The 13619-nt window shown below is 33.1% G+C and overlaps 2 protein-coding genes across 2 annotated transcripts in view; both read right to left on the reverse strand.

Moving 5' to 3' along the window:
* Positions 1 to 277: 277 nt before the first annotated feature.
* LOC149797631 (neuronal acetylcholine receptor subunit alpha-4-like) lies at positions 278 to 4642 on the reverse strand. Its single transcript, XM_089960782.1, has 3 exons — positions 4396 to 4642; positions 1779 to 1925; positions 278 to 786 (listed from the first exon to the last, which is right to left on the reverse strand). The coding sequence occupies exons 1-3, from the start codon at positions 4640 to 4642 to the stop codon at positions 278 to 280; spliced, it is 903 nt and encodes a 300-aa protein (XP_089816908.1).
* Positions 4643 to 6310: 1668 nt separating this feature from the next.
* Positions 6311 to 13619, reverse strand: part of LOC149797632 (embryonic protein UVS.2-like) — a 43809-nt gene continuing 36500 nt past the window's right edge. The window contains exons 9-11 of the mRNA XM_089960448.1: positions 13316 to 13474; positions 9669 to 9771; positions 6311 to 6902 (exon numbers count right to left, since the gene is read on the reverse strand). Of these exons, the coding sequence (XP_089816574.1) occupies positions 6740 to 6902; positions 9669 to 9771; positions 13316 to 13474 (425 nt within the window). The 3' untranslated portion in view covers positions 6311 to 6739. The remainder of the gene's footprint in view (positions 6903 to 9668; positions 9772 to 13315; positions 13475 to 13619) is intronic.

Genomic DNA, 13619 nt, shown 5'->3' on the forward strand with positions numbered 1-13619 from the left:
AAAAATGGCTGGACTAACCAGTTTGGAGAAAGGCATAAGTTGTTACGTCCTCATTCCAACACTGGAAAATACAATCTGAGAAAATACCTAAGTTTCTTGGCAGAGTGACTTATTTTAACTATCTTGCTGCATCGGATACTTCCAGATTTGTATGATATGGGAAGCTACACAATTTCATAACATCATGACCTGAGCGCTAATGTCAAGAGTCTAAACCAAAAGGTCAAAGCTTAATTGTAAGGAGATTTCGGCCAAACAAAATAGAGAAAAAGTAAGATCAGATCACCTTCAATTGGCAAACTTGTTCATCATAAGGATAATAAGTCAGATCGATTTTACAGTTGGACTGTAGCACATGCTTCGGTGTCCAGGTTACTGTCCCATTATGTGTGACATGGACGTTGATAAAGCTGGCTCCCAACTTTTGTACTCCAGAATAGGCATTCACTAGGGCCAGACTTGGCTTCCAAACTTCATCCTGTGGAATGTACATGTACGTTATGTTGAACTTTTTTGCAGGTTCCCACACCAGAAATTCATCTAACCACTGCATTGTGAACTTGCCGACCGAAATAAGCTTGCCTCTTTTCTCATTAAGATCCTTAATGGAGGTCAGTTCGAAACTGATCGTTGCTGGGGAGGCGTATTTAAGATCTTTCATGGGAACATTTTCATTGTTGTAGAAGGTAACATTTATCAATTCATCCATCAACTGTGCAACCCTGGATACAGGTGGACCTGCTGTTGTAGTTGTAGTAGTCGTGGTTCCTGCCGTCACACTTGTTACTTAAGGAAAAATGTAATAGCATTATTGGAACGTATGACCATGTGACTGAAAGTGGAGTTGTGTAATTATTTATTAATTGGCTAACACAAACACACGCAGTCCCATAGTGGCTGCTATGGTCATCGTTCTCCCTGCCCCATGACTAAAAGACAGCTACAGGAAAATATTGAAATTAAAACAGGTTTGTATTTAATCAAGGATAACAACAAATCATACCAATATATATATATATATATATATATATATATATATATATATATATATATATATATATATATATATATATATATATATATATATATATATATATATATATATATATTTGGTCACAAAAAATACTTATTACCAGGAATACCATTACAAGCTCAACAATATCCAATACATACATATGTCATTTTTAATAAGTAAATGTAAACAATTCCCTATCTGCAAATATGTCCGGTTCGGGATTTGTTTATTGCAATTATGTAATTCTATCCATTTTAGTAGGGTGTGTTTTTTATTTTTTTTTCTTGTTCTAGTTTTTTCATCTAATAACCTTAACACTCCATGTATCATCTAGGTTAATAGTAAAGAAATTATCATTTCCCACTGTACCCTTAATGGTTTGGAAAAATAACCTAAGTTTGTTTTGATTCATTCTTTCCATAAATGTTATTTCCAAATATGACCTTTTTTCCTTGTGAGAAATGAACGCAAATAAACATGATATACAAAAAGCTACACAGGAATGAAAACATATTATGTTTGTTATTCCCTTCCTAAAATATGGGTATCGTGTTGGGTGCATGCACGTGTACTTTAAATTTCTGTCAATATATCTACATTTTGAACCTGATCAGAAAACGTTACAAGTTTCAACAATTGGGACCTCTTTTATTACTGATACCAGTTGTCCTAAGTAAACTTTGTAAGAAACATTTTTTTTTCTTTTGAAGCATGCATCAAATGTTTATGGCCTAAAATGCTATATGCAGTAATTAGTACTCACTGTAGTAATACGTTATTTGGAATCCTTCCTTGACGATGTTGTAATCTGTGTGATGACGGATCAGGTAATACTGGGAAGTTGATAATTCATATCTCTTTGGTCTTTTACTACAGTATCGATAAATAACGTTGCTTGTAGTACATTTTCCTGAAGGGAACAAACATATTAATAACTGTAAACTTTTTATCTACAATGAAGTTCCAGCTTTCTATAACAATACATAGATTAGTTGACATTAATCTATGAAGTAAAACTGGAATTATGATGACAAAGAGCAACCAGAGAACACCTTTCAAATAGCATTTAGGATTGTATTCAGTGATGGTTCTAAGTACATGTATGAGAAGGGAGTCACCACATTGAACTGTCATTATTATAAACTTACCCAACTGATCACACAAGAGATAATAACACCAAATCATGACCAAAATGCGGACCATTATAAGAAAGCAAATTATAAATACTTCATAGGTACAAAAGAAATACTTTTCCTCTTGAAAAATAGATATAAGAATGAAATTTCAAGGACAAAATAGTTTCACTGGTGTTTAATTGTCGAGTAACATTTCATTGTTTAATTGTCATAAAACATTTTGTGTATATTTCTCCAAATACAATTTATATTGTATCTAGTTTGTATCTGAATATCACTTTGGTGTAGGAATACTAGTGGGTACAGTGTTCCAGAGATTAACTAAAATCAAATAGTTTTATGTAAAAATCTTGGTAATTGTTTGCATCGTAATTATATATGTGTGTAGATGATTAAACATCGAACTGCATCGGGCAGTGTTAGTCTCTCTGTCCTTGCTATTAATGATTGAAAACAATCAAAAGAGGCATGGAACAACTTCTTGGTCTGTGCTAGGTGGCTACTGGTATATCAGGTCTAAACTAGAGCGAGACCTTAAAGGACGTTCTCGCATTGCGGAAAAGGTTGGGAGGAACTATATAAAAGGCTATTGAGTATTATAGGAGAAACAAAATTGACTAAAACTGATGAAGTGAAGGCGTAGGCCAACATTCACTCAAAACTGACTAATTAAAGCACTGACAGCCATGCACATGGATATCAAAAACGGGGGAAAAAGGTAAACAATTTGTTGCAAAAAATTTATCATCGGGTGGCCCAATAGGACACAAAAATCAATCGAATGTGGAGGGAGGGAGAGACCACTCTGTGTGCAGTAGTTGTTTTCTCTCCAGCAATCAGTCAGCTAAAACGCTGAGCAGTCATGGAATGTGGGGGACGTGAATATATATCTTGTATTGGGTACACCACTGAAGGTAATCCTATACCATGACACAAAATTGCAGTGATGCTGTCCCTTCCTTTTTGAGAAGGTATGTGACCACTACCAAAATGTCTGAGAATGTCAGAACTGTATCCGCGCAAGCGTTCTACCAACTGTTGGCTTTTATTTCCAGGAGGTTGATGTGAATAGCCATATCTTGACACGTTCACTTGCCACTGACTGTTGTAAAGTCCGCTGCACCCTAATTCGACAGACTGGCATCTGTACAAATCGTGATTTCCGATTTGGGTTGTTGAGGATTATTCCTGCTGTGTGTCACTTCCTGTATTGCCTCTGGATAAGGAGGTTTTTGATGTTGGTCGATATCTTAATATTCTGATCTAGATGGCCTGTGAAAGGTCTCCATTGGGATAGAAGGACCATTTATAGTGGGTGCATGTAAATGTAGCCAGGATATAACAAATTTGTTGCCGCACTGAACAGGTTGAGGAGTTAAAGAAACTATCTTGCCTAGATAAATGTTTTTTATCAACTCCTCTCAGATGCATGAACGATGTTTTCGATGCATTCCATGATGAGAAGGAATAAGGTTGTACATTTCCACGTTTATTATCCTCCATAGACTGCTCATGAAGGTTGTTCATATCTTGGACCAAACTCGAATTTAACCCAAGGTTCTTGAAGAATGTTATCTAGTTACGCTGCCTAGCTGTATAGGAGGTCATCCTGAACACTGAAATCACACAGTCAAATGATTTTGGAAGGCTCAATGGCTTAGGTTGAGACTGAAAGGAAGAATACGGAATTGATACACTGTACCTCGATTACCGAAATATTTGTGGCAATGTTGTATGAATTGAAATGTAAAAATACACATTAGACAGGTCTACGATGATCATGTAGTTGTCACGTCACTGAAACATGGACGGACTTTGCCGTATATATCTTTAATTTTGGGTGAGCCTGATGAGGTTCATCATGGTTGCAGTTAGATTTATTCATTACAAACAGCCTGGAGTAGAAGCCTTGAGTGTACGGCTTTCGAACAAATTCCAATGCTCACTTTATAAGTAAAAGATTAGTCTCCTTCTATAGTGCAAATGCCTTCATGGGATTGCTTAGTTTTTCTGTCTTAAAAACGGGATGATGAAAGTATAGGAGGCCTGATAAACGATAAATGACATCAATCCAAGCCTATAAAAAATGAAGGATTTTGGCACACACAGTGGCTTGCCAGTGGGCGGAGGAAACTGTAAGTTACTGACAGGTGGTGGAGGCTTGGAGGAGGCAAAATGTTGTTTTCTATCTGTCCTCCCTGCCTGACAGCGAGAAAAAGGGGTGTATGACTTCCTATAATTCACCTGGCACATTTATTCTGTCATAATTTAGAATAGCCTCCACTGTATCCCTGATGATGATTGTCCCTTCTGAGTAGAGCGTCCGATAAGGGAGCTTGTTCTGAAGATGTAAGGGCAACTCTTGTGCCACCTGCATTTTGACCTCCTTGATTCCAACCCCGAGAAAAAGGGGAGAGACAATTAGGAGGGTGCACAAGGCCGCCACATTGAAGACTTGCTGATCCATTTCATAACTATGTGGTGTAGTCATGCTAAATGCGGAAGCTTCCTTGTAACATCTGGAATTTCCAAACAGCATGCACCAAAGTGCACCTTACACCTGTGAGGCGAGAAGCTAGTTGGTAACTGACTGATGGAAATGAAGACTTTTGCATTACTAGGTTTGTAAACTTTTTTTAGAGAGAAATCAGATAATTTATTCAACCTTTGCTGAGTGATGCAATGTCCTAAATGATGGACTACCATCGTCGTCTACACCACCAGAAGCTTTGATCTTGTAGGTACAGATGATGGTAGGTGGAAGCGGACATTCGGACGCAGATAGCACATGACAGATTTCTTATATAGCTGCCTTAATGCTAAATTCCATCTGTTCCATTGTCGGATCGAATAATTCAGGTGTTTCCATTTCATCCCTTTCATCTAGCTGGGGATTGTCGACATATTGTACACCTTGGTTCAATGGGTGGAACATTCCATATTGCAATGATTATGCTGTATCGTTGACATGCGTCATTGTTTCCATAGGATATGCAATTAAGAGTGGTGGTATGTTAGACTGCCAGTTTGGCTCGGCCAGATGGTTTGTGAATAAAACCTGTTTGCTCTGAAGCGTTATATTAATGTTTGGTCCAGCTGATTGGTTTTGCAGTATGTTTGCCTTAAGATACCTTAGATGTCGGAATATGTTGATGGCTGGCAGGTTCCCCATCCTGAGAAAAGTGAATCATTACTACTATTGCACCTTTGTAATGCTGGACCAGTTGGTCGATGGTAGATGATAAATGCCATAATGTTCGATGGTACAGCCGTCTGTCTATCTGTAGAAGTCAAATTGCAGCTTGCTTGGTCTGGGGTGGCGAGTTGGACATACGTCTGTATGTGTCAAATAATGTACCTTCATGTTCAGCAAGAACAATGTCAAGCACTGATGGAGTACAAGATATTGTATATTCACACATCATGGGTTGAGATATGTACAACTCTGTACTCTCAGTTTCCATAGGTGGGGTGATGATGACATAAAGCTATCATGCCTCGTGGGCGGAGCTAAAGGCTTATCTCCTAATAGGATTATGAAAAATGTCCAGTTCCGTTGAGACAATCTCTATGATAAATCTTTATTTTATGAAGAGACAATAGGTGATTCCAACTATCAAATGGAATCATCTCTCATTTTGAGTGTATTAAGATCTAAAATTGTCTTCTGAATCTTTATGTGGTGGAGGGGGCATCCCCCAAAGGCTAGTCAGAGATTCTGAAGTGGGGCATCATCTCAGTACCTCATGCTGAGAATAAATATATGCTCATTTTATGCGGTTCATGAATTGTTTTCTAAAGACATTAGACCATGTATACTCTTTCCACACTGCACAAACTCTGAAATGTGTGATGAAGAGAAATTTTTACAGAGCAGGCACGTTTTGTGACCTATGTCTAATTCCTCGCATTTGTTGCACCATATTGTAATTTCTGTAAAGAAAGAAAGAAAAGAAAATAAACAAACAAGTGCATGAAAGAATTATATATATATATATATATATATATATATATATATATATATATATATATATATATATATATATATATATATATATATATATATATATATATATATATAATGTCAATCGCATTATAGTACAGTTATTATTGGAATAAAGGCCTAAAGACAGCACAAGTGAAATATGTTGCTGTTCAAAGTCCAATTTGACGAAAATGAACAGTTCTTTAATTTGAGAAAATATCAATAAATTCGCCAGATTTCGCAAAAATGTTGTATTCACCTTATAAAACAACATGTTTATTTATGTTACCATTGAAAAAGAAAAGTGGATGGTTACATTTATTGTATATAGTTTGATAGAATTGACTTGGTTGTCTGGAAAATATCCTTGCACATGGAGCTAGAGCGAAAGACTGGTTTAAACCTGATATAGTTGTAGCCACCTTGGGGGTGGAAAGGAGCAATAGCCTGCTTTCTTTTCTCTATATAATACATGCTAGTCCTTTTGTTCATCTTTCCGAGAGGGCTGGATTGGAAAGTAGGAAGAAAGTTATCTTCATGTAATGTGATCAGGTAATGTATTTGCAGAAAAAAATGTAGAAATACATAATTCACATGAGACGATCAATGTGTTACATTTGTATTATTGTGAAGCTTACCCTCGTAAATCATAATCCTGTCATACTTGCAAAACTCTGCAACTTCAATGTTAATGTCTGTGATTTTCAGGATCAGCTTTGCAGTAGGATACTGTGGGTTTCCTATCATCCAATAGCTGTCATAGTTGCTGCAGCGAGACAAGGTCACTTACAGTTGTGGGATTTTTCTTTTATCCTCTTAAGCTGTGATTTACATTGTACAATTTCTAACTGCATGATGAATGGTAATTATATTGTTTATTTTGGATATTTTGTGTTTTTTATTTATTTATTGGAAATGACAGACTTAAGTTGTTTCTGTGTTAAGAATCAAAACCACCAAAATGCTATTTGTATATGCAGATTTTTCCAATGAATGACCAGCATATAAACCAAGGAAATCGGAACAAAATTAAAAATATTACTGATGTTGACGTCTTGCTTCTAAACAGAAAAGGTTAGTTAAAGTCGTTTGCAATTTCAAATCATATTCAAACAATATACCCGAATTGTGACTAATTCCTTGCATACAATGTCTTTACCAAAAATAGAAAAGAAATACCCCCCCCCCAAAAAAAAACATTTGTGCTAGCGCAAGGATATTTGTGATGAGGAGTGAATGTGGGGCATAGTAAACACAGCAATACAGACCCTCTTGGGCCAACCAAACCCAAGGATGGGGTCATGTGACTCGTTCAGCCAATGATGAATATAGTTTTAAGGTGTATAAATATATGGGTCAGAATTCTTAGTGTCACTTGCAAAAGAATTCTTGGAGATACAGGTTGTAATTTTTACATTTTCCACCACCACCCCACCAACGGCCTTGGTGTATAGCTTCCTATGTTGTAGTTATTTTGTAAATAACTATAGGCATGTTATATAATATGAACATAACTTGATGATGAAGGTGTTCACACGTGTACTATACAAATTATTAACGAGTGAGATTTCTTTCATGTCTTTGCATCCTTTGTTATTTGTATATAATTTAAAAACAGTTTTTTAAGAAATGTCATGCTCCTTTCTGTTACATGTATGTTATGGCAATCTCAGCTCCCAGATGGATTGTTTTGGTTTGATGGTTTACAAATTTACATTCAGGTCTGAATTTCAACTAAGTAGTCTATCACATACTATGTTAAAGTAATTTTGTAAATAACTTAATGCATGTTAGATCACATGAACATAATATTATTTTCAATACAATTGTCACTTATGTGGCCTGCATCAACAAATCGTTTTCCAGTGTTATTCGTTATGCTCAAATTCTTAACTTCATCCTTACTTTCATCCTTAATGTTGTTATCCTCTCATTTACACTTCATCACAAAGGTGGGTTATTTGAACAAAAACCAGTAATATTACACTGAAGCAAATTTTCTAATTAACAACTTCATATAAATTGTTAAGATGGTAAGAAACAAATACGTTTCTTCATTAAGTAATTATCATACTTATTGACTTGATACGAGTTTTTATTTAAAATGAAAAACAAGATGTCCCAGATTCAGTTATCCTACTTGTATTCACAGTTACTAAAATTAATTTATGTCAAAAGTGAAATTATTTCATGACTATTAAATTTCACTGCTGCTACTATATTTATGGTTAACAAAAGAACATCAGATCTCCGCTTGTTCAAAATGCCTGTCCATACAGCAATCTACATAGTGTAGGTTCAGGATGGTTCAAACACATTTAAAAGGTGAAACATGCTGTCTTAAAAAAATGAATAGGATAATGTACATATACGTACAAATACGTGTACAAATAGCTTTTACCTAATTGTTTTGAAAACATTTCATTACAAAACAAAGTATACACCCAAACAGATAGAATGATGTGGAAAAAGCTGAACAGTGCTGTAATGGCATGAAGACCTAATCAGGTTATCTACAAATGCATACAAACATGGCTGCCAAACTGTATTTGTCTACCTTGCATGGCTTTTGTACAAACTTGCCAACAGCCATCTCGGCTAGGACAGACAGGACTAAGTCAAGATGTTTAGGAATTAAAGTTTATGAATGTACATATTTTGAAATATTACTGCCAACCGGTTGGGAACTCTATGCACAATTTTCACATCAATGTAGATCAAAGTAATGTCATTCCTTAAGGGACTGTTCTCGCATTTGTTCTGAACGGTGGCGTCGAAAAACGAAATTAAAATTACCTTCCTATGAATACACCATGAAAACATATGAAATTTGTGTTAATTGTTCACATGGAAAGTGTAGGTGATGAGGAATAATAAGGATGGAGTAAACAACCAATCTGTGCATGATATTTTCCAGTGATTAATCACATATTTTCAAAAGTTAATTGGCAATGATTTGTTTGAAGGAAAGACTATTTACTCCAGGTACAACCTTATGTTTGTTGTTCTTTTTCATTATCAATGCAAATTTATAATTAGACATATATTCATGTACCACTAGAAATTTTCCTGCTGTATGCACCAGTGTCAAACAAGGCATAAATTCTTTATCTAATGACTAGAAGAACTACATGCAAAAAATCATATTCAAAGAAAAATATCTAATGTATATTGTTTGTTTTGCATACTGCCTTCTACTATAAGAACCATAAAGGGAATGCATTTGTATATTGAATACATTTTAACAGAAGTTTCCTGCTTCCAATCGTTTTGTATTAAGATTTATTCGAACATTTAAAGCATAATCGACTAGACAGCAGTAAAAATAGCAACATAACCAAGTTATAGGTCCTATCAGGCCTAACTAAAGTGACGACAAAGCCTACCGAAAGTATGCATGACATATTGATCAAATCAAGGGGAACACTGAAGCTTATCATTTTGGAATTCACAAAAAGTATATGATTCCTGAAGTCCAAATTTTATAAAAGGTGCAGAACAAGTACAGTATAATGAATACAAGATGTCTTACTTCGGATAATAATTTGGATAGTTCTGACTCGAGAAGCTTTGCGGAGAGGTAGTAGCATTCAGGGCTATGTAATTATCATAAGCTGTGTAGCATTGTTCTTCCGCTGCAAATAATAATAATAATAATAATAATAATAATAATAATAGTAATAATAATAGGATCATAGTGGCCCTCATATCGCTCAGCTGTCTGACATAATGGTTGACCATTCACTAAGCAGAATTTTGTAGTACTGCAAGAAACTGAACCGTCTCCAAAATTGTAAATGGTCTTTATTTTACCTAATTGTTCTATAGTTTGATCAAGATAATGACCAAAAATAAGGGAATGATGGTCACTTGCTCATAATCAAACTCCTACACGATTTAGATCACATAAACCTATTTACTAAATTTTACTTAACTCGGATGAGAAATATAGCCATATAGTCTAGTGAGGTAACAAGTTCAGCAAATGGATTTTAATAGCACAACAGTGGATCATATATATATATATATATATATATATATATATATATATATATATATATATATATATATATATATATATAATTTCAAAATTGTGCAAAAATCTGCACTGACATTTATTTCCTTGAGTGTCAAGCTCAGCCAATCAAATGCAGAATCAGCTCATTAATATGCGTCGATAAATAATTACATTTAACTAATATCTTGATGATGTTAGCCTTTTTACCAAAAGTTATACAAATATAATTCTACTTGAGTATTAATGAACTCAACCTAGTAGACGCAGGATCACCTCAGAAATATGTGTCAATCCCGCTCACAAATATAACTTATCCAGCATTCTAATGATATCAACCCATGACCAAGTTTTAATACAATCTAGTGATAAGAAACTCAACACTATAAATACAAAATCTCAGCCCAAATCTCGTTCATAATAAAATTCTTGGACACCTAGATTATATAGTGGTAACTAACTCAGAAATCATGTACAAAATCGCCTCATTAGCATGCGAGATCTCGCTCAGTATTGGAATTATCCAAGACGTTGATGATATAAGAGTATATTGCAAGTTTGATTAAAGTTAGATAACAAAATGTGGCTTTCAGCAAATGAGATGCATGATCACCTCATTAATATACATGTGTCTCCCTCATTTTCAGACTCGTGATACATAACTCTTCATGCCATCAGCCTATATAGTATAAATAGAAGTCTGTGTATAAGACAACTTTGTGGAGAGGAAATAAAAAGGGGCAAGTGTATATTATGAGCATTATATAGATGGAAAGAAAGTTTTATTTATGAATAGTTTGCCCTATGTTAATTTGACATTTAATCGGAAGCCTTTTGATCCATGTTACTTTAAAGTACCAACCCATATTACATCAAGTTTTGCTTCTAAAATATATGACGGAATGAAAGTTGAGTTCTACAAAGAAATGTAACCCAATTATTCAAAAGATTTAAATAATGTTTCTAGGCACACATATTATCTGTTAAAATAATGTCCAATTCTATAATGTTAGAGATAAAAATAGTATATATATATATATATATATATATATATATATATATATATATATATATATATATATATATATATATATATATATAATTAATGTTAGAGATAAAGGTAATGTGTAATGATAGAGATAAAGTAATATATGATGCTAGAGATAGAGGCAGTATATAATGCTATAGATAAAGGTAATATATAATGCAAGAGATAAAGATAACATATAATGCTATAGATAAAGGTAATATATAATACTAGAGATAAAAATAATATATAATGCTAGAGATAAAGGTAATATATAATGATAGAAATAATGGTGAAATATAATGCCAGAGATAAAGGTAATATATAATGCCAGAGATAGAGGTAATATATAATGGTAGAAATAAAGATAATATATAATGCCAGAGATAAAGGTAATATATAATGCTTGAGATAAAGATAATATATAATGCTGGAGATGAAGATAATATATAATGCTAGAGATAAAGATAACATATAATGACAGAGATAAAGGTAATATATAATGCTAGAGATAAATGTAATATATAATGCTAGAGATAAAGATAACATATAATGCCAGAGATAAAGATAATATTGATAAAGATAATATATAATGCTAGAGATAAAGGTAATTAATATATAATGCTATTGATAAAGATAATATATAATGATAGAAATAATATATAATGCCAGAGATAAAGATAATATGTAATGATAGAAATAAAGATAATATATAATGCTAGAGATAAAGATATATAATGACAGGGATAAAGGTAATATATAACCCTAGAGATAAAGGTAGCATATAATGACAGAGATAAAGGTAATATATAATGCTTGAGATAAAGATAATATATAATGCTGGATATGAAGATAAGATATAATGCTGGAGATAAAGATAACATATAATGACAGAGATAAAGGTAATATATAATGCTAGAGATAAATGTAATATATAATGCTAGAGATAAAGATAACATATAATGCCAGAGATAAAGATAATATTGATAAAGATAATATATAATGCTAGAGATAAAGGTAATTAATATATAATGCTATTGATAAAGATAATATATAATGATAGAAATAATATATAATGCCAGAGATAAAGGTAATATATAATGCTAGAGATAAAGATAACATATAATGAGAGAGATAAAGGTAATATATAATGCTAGAGATAAAGGTAACATATAATCTAAAGATAAAGATAACATACAGTGCTAAAGATAAAGGTAATATATAATGCTATAGATAAAGATATATAATGACAGAGATAAAGATAATATATAATGCTATAGATAAAAATACGATATAGTGCTAGAGATGAATATAATATATAATGCCAGAGATAAAGGTAATACATAATGCCAGAGATAAAGGTAATATACAATGCTAGAGATAAAGATAACATATAATGATAGAAATAATATATACTGCTAGATATAAAGATAATATATACTGCTAGAGATAAAGGTAATATATAATGATAGAGATGAAGATAATATATAATGCTAGAGATAAAGATAATATATAATCCTATAGATAAAGATAACATATAGTGCTAGAGATAAAGGTAATGCATAATGCTAGAGATAGAGGTAATATATAATGTTGTAACATATAATGCTAGAGATAATAGCAACCCATGCAGTGTGGCCTCAGAAAATAATTCATATGTAAAGGATGTAATCTTAGATTCGAGTAATGATTGCTGTGTTATTTCAGATTTGTTCAAATTTGCATTCTCATTTGCTTTTAGCAATCTCAGAGCTGGAAAAAGAACCGATTTTTCTATAAGGATTGCATGCATTAAAAGCATGCATCGATGTTAGCCATGAACAATCATTATATTGCCTCTGTTCTAGTTAAAGCCTGATCATGCATAACAACATGTGGCAGTCACCAAAATTTTATGGTTCAAACAAAAGTACGTTTGATATACTGTACTTGTTTTAAACTTTAACGATATGCAATTCACGTCAGAGACATGTCAGGGAATCATAATCTAATATAATTATCACAAAATAACAGAACATAACATTAATCATATATCATAGTATTGCCAGGCATTGCAAGACATGTAATAATAAAATAAACTATTACAGCATAACAAATCATAACAAAACAAAGAAATATAGCACAAAATAATACTCACTTATGTTTACAGACCTATAGGTGAACTGGAATCCAGAATACTGTAAAGAGTAATCCGAGTGAAATTTAAGACGCATCCACTGAGCACTGGACTTTTGGGTTGGAGGTAGGTTTGGTCCACAGAATGTATTTAGCAGGTCTTTGTCCAAAACATAAGCTCCTTCAACAAAATTAAAACAAGTATTGTATTATTTTGGGTAAAAATTTGCTGACCAAATTTTGGAAAAAGAATCTCAGATTTTCTAGAAATACCTTTGAAAGAAAATTTAAAAGCAATGCACACAAATGAAATGTTTTGTTTTTAT

Source organism: Sinohyriopsis cumingii, chromosome 6, assembly GCF_028554795.1.
Source record: "Sinohyriopsis cumingii isolate HCF-2022 chromosome 6, ASM2855479v2, whole genome shotgun sequence".
Classification (NCBI taxonomy): Eukaryota; Metazoa; Mollusca; class Bivalvia; order Unionida; family Unionidae; genus Sinohyriopsis; species Sinohyriopsis cumingii.

What these genes read in the sequence shown, in the direction of transcription:
- LOC149797631 (XM_089960782.1), bottom strand. Translation starts at nt 4,642, where the DNA reads ATGACTACACCACATAGTTATGAAATGGATCAGCAAGTCTTCAATGTG. An exon ending in TGACAGAATAAATGTGCCAG is followed by an intron (nt 1,926 to 4,395) that starts GTGAATTATAGG and finishes TGTTCCCTTCAG; the next exon opens with GAAAATGTACTACAAGCAAC. An exon ending in CCAAATAACGTATTACTACA is followed by an intron (nt 787 to 1,778) that starts GTGAGTACTAAT and finishes TTTTTCCTTAAG; the next exon opens with TAACAAGTGTGACGGCAGGA.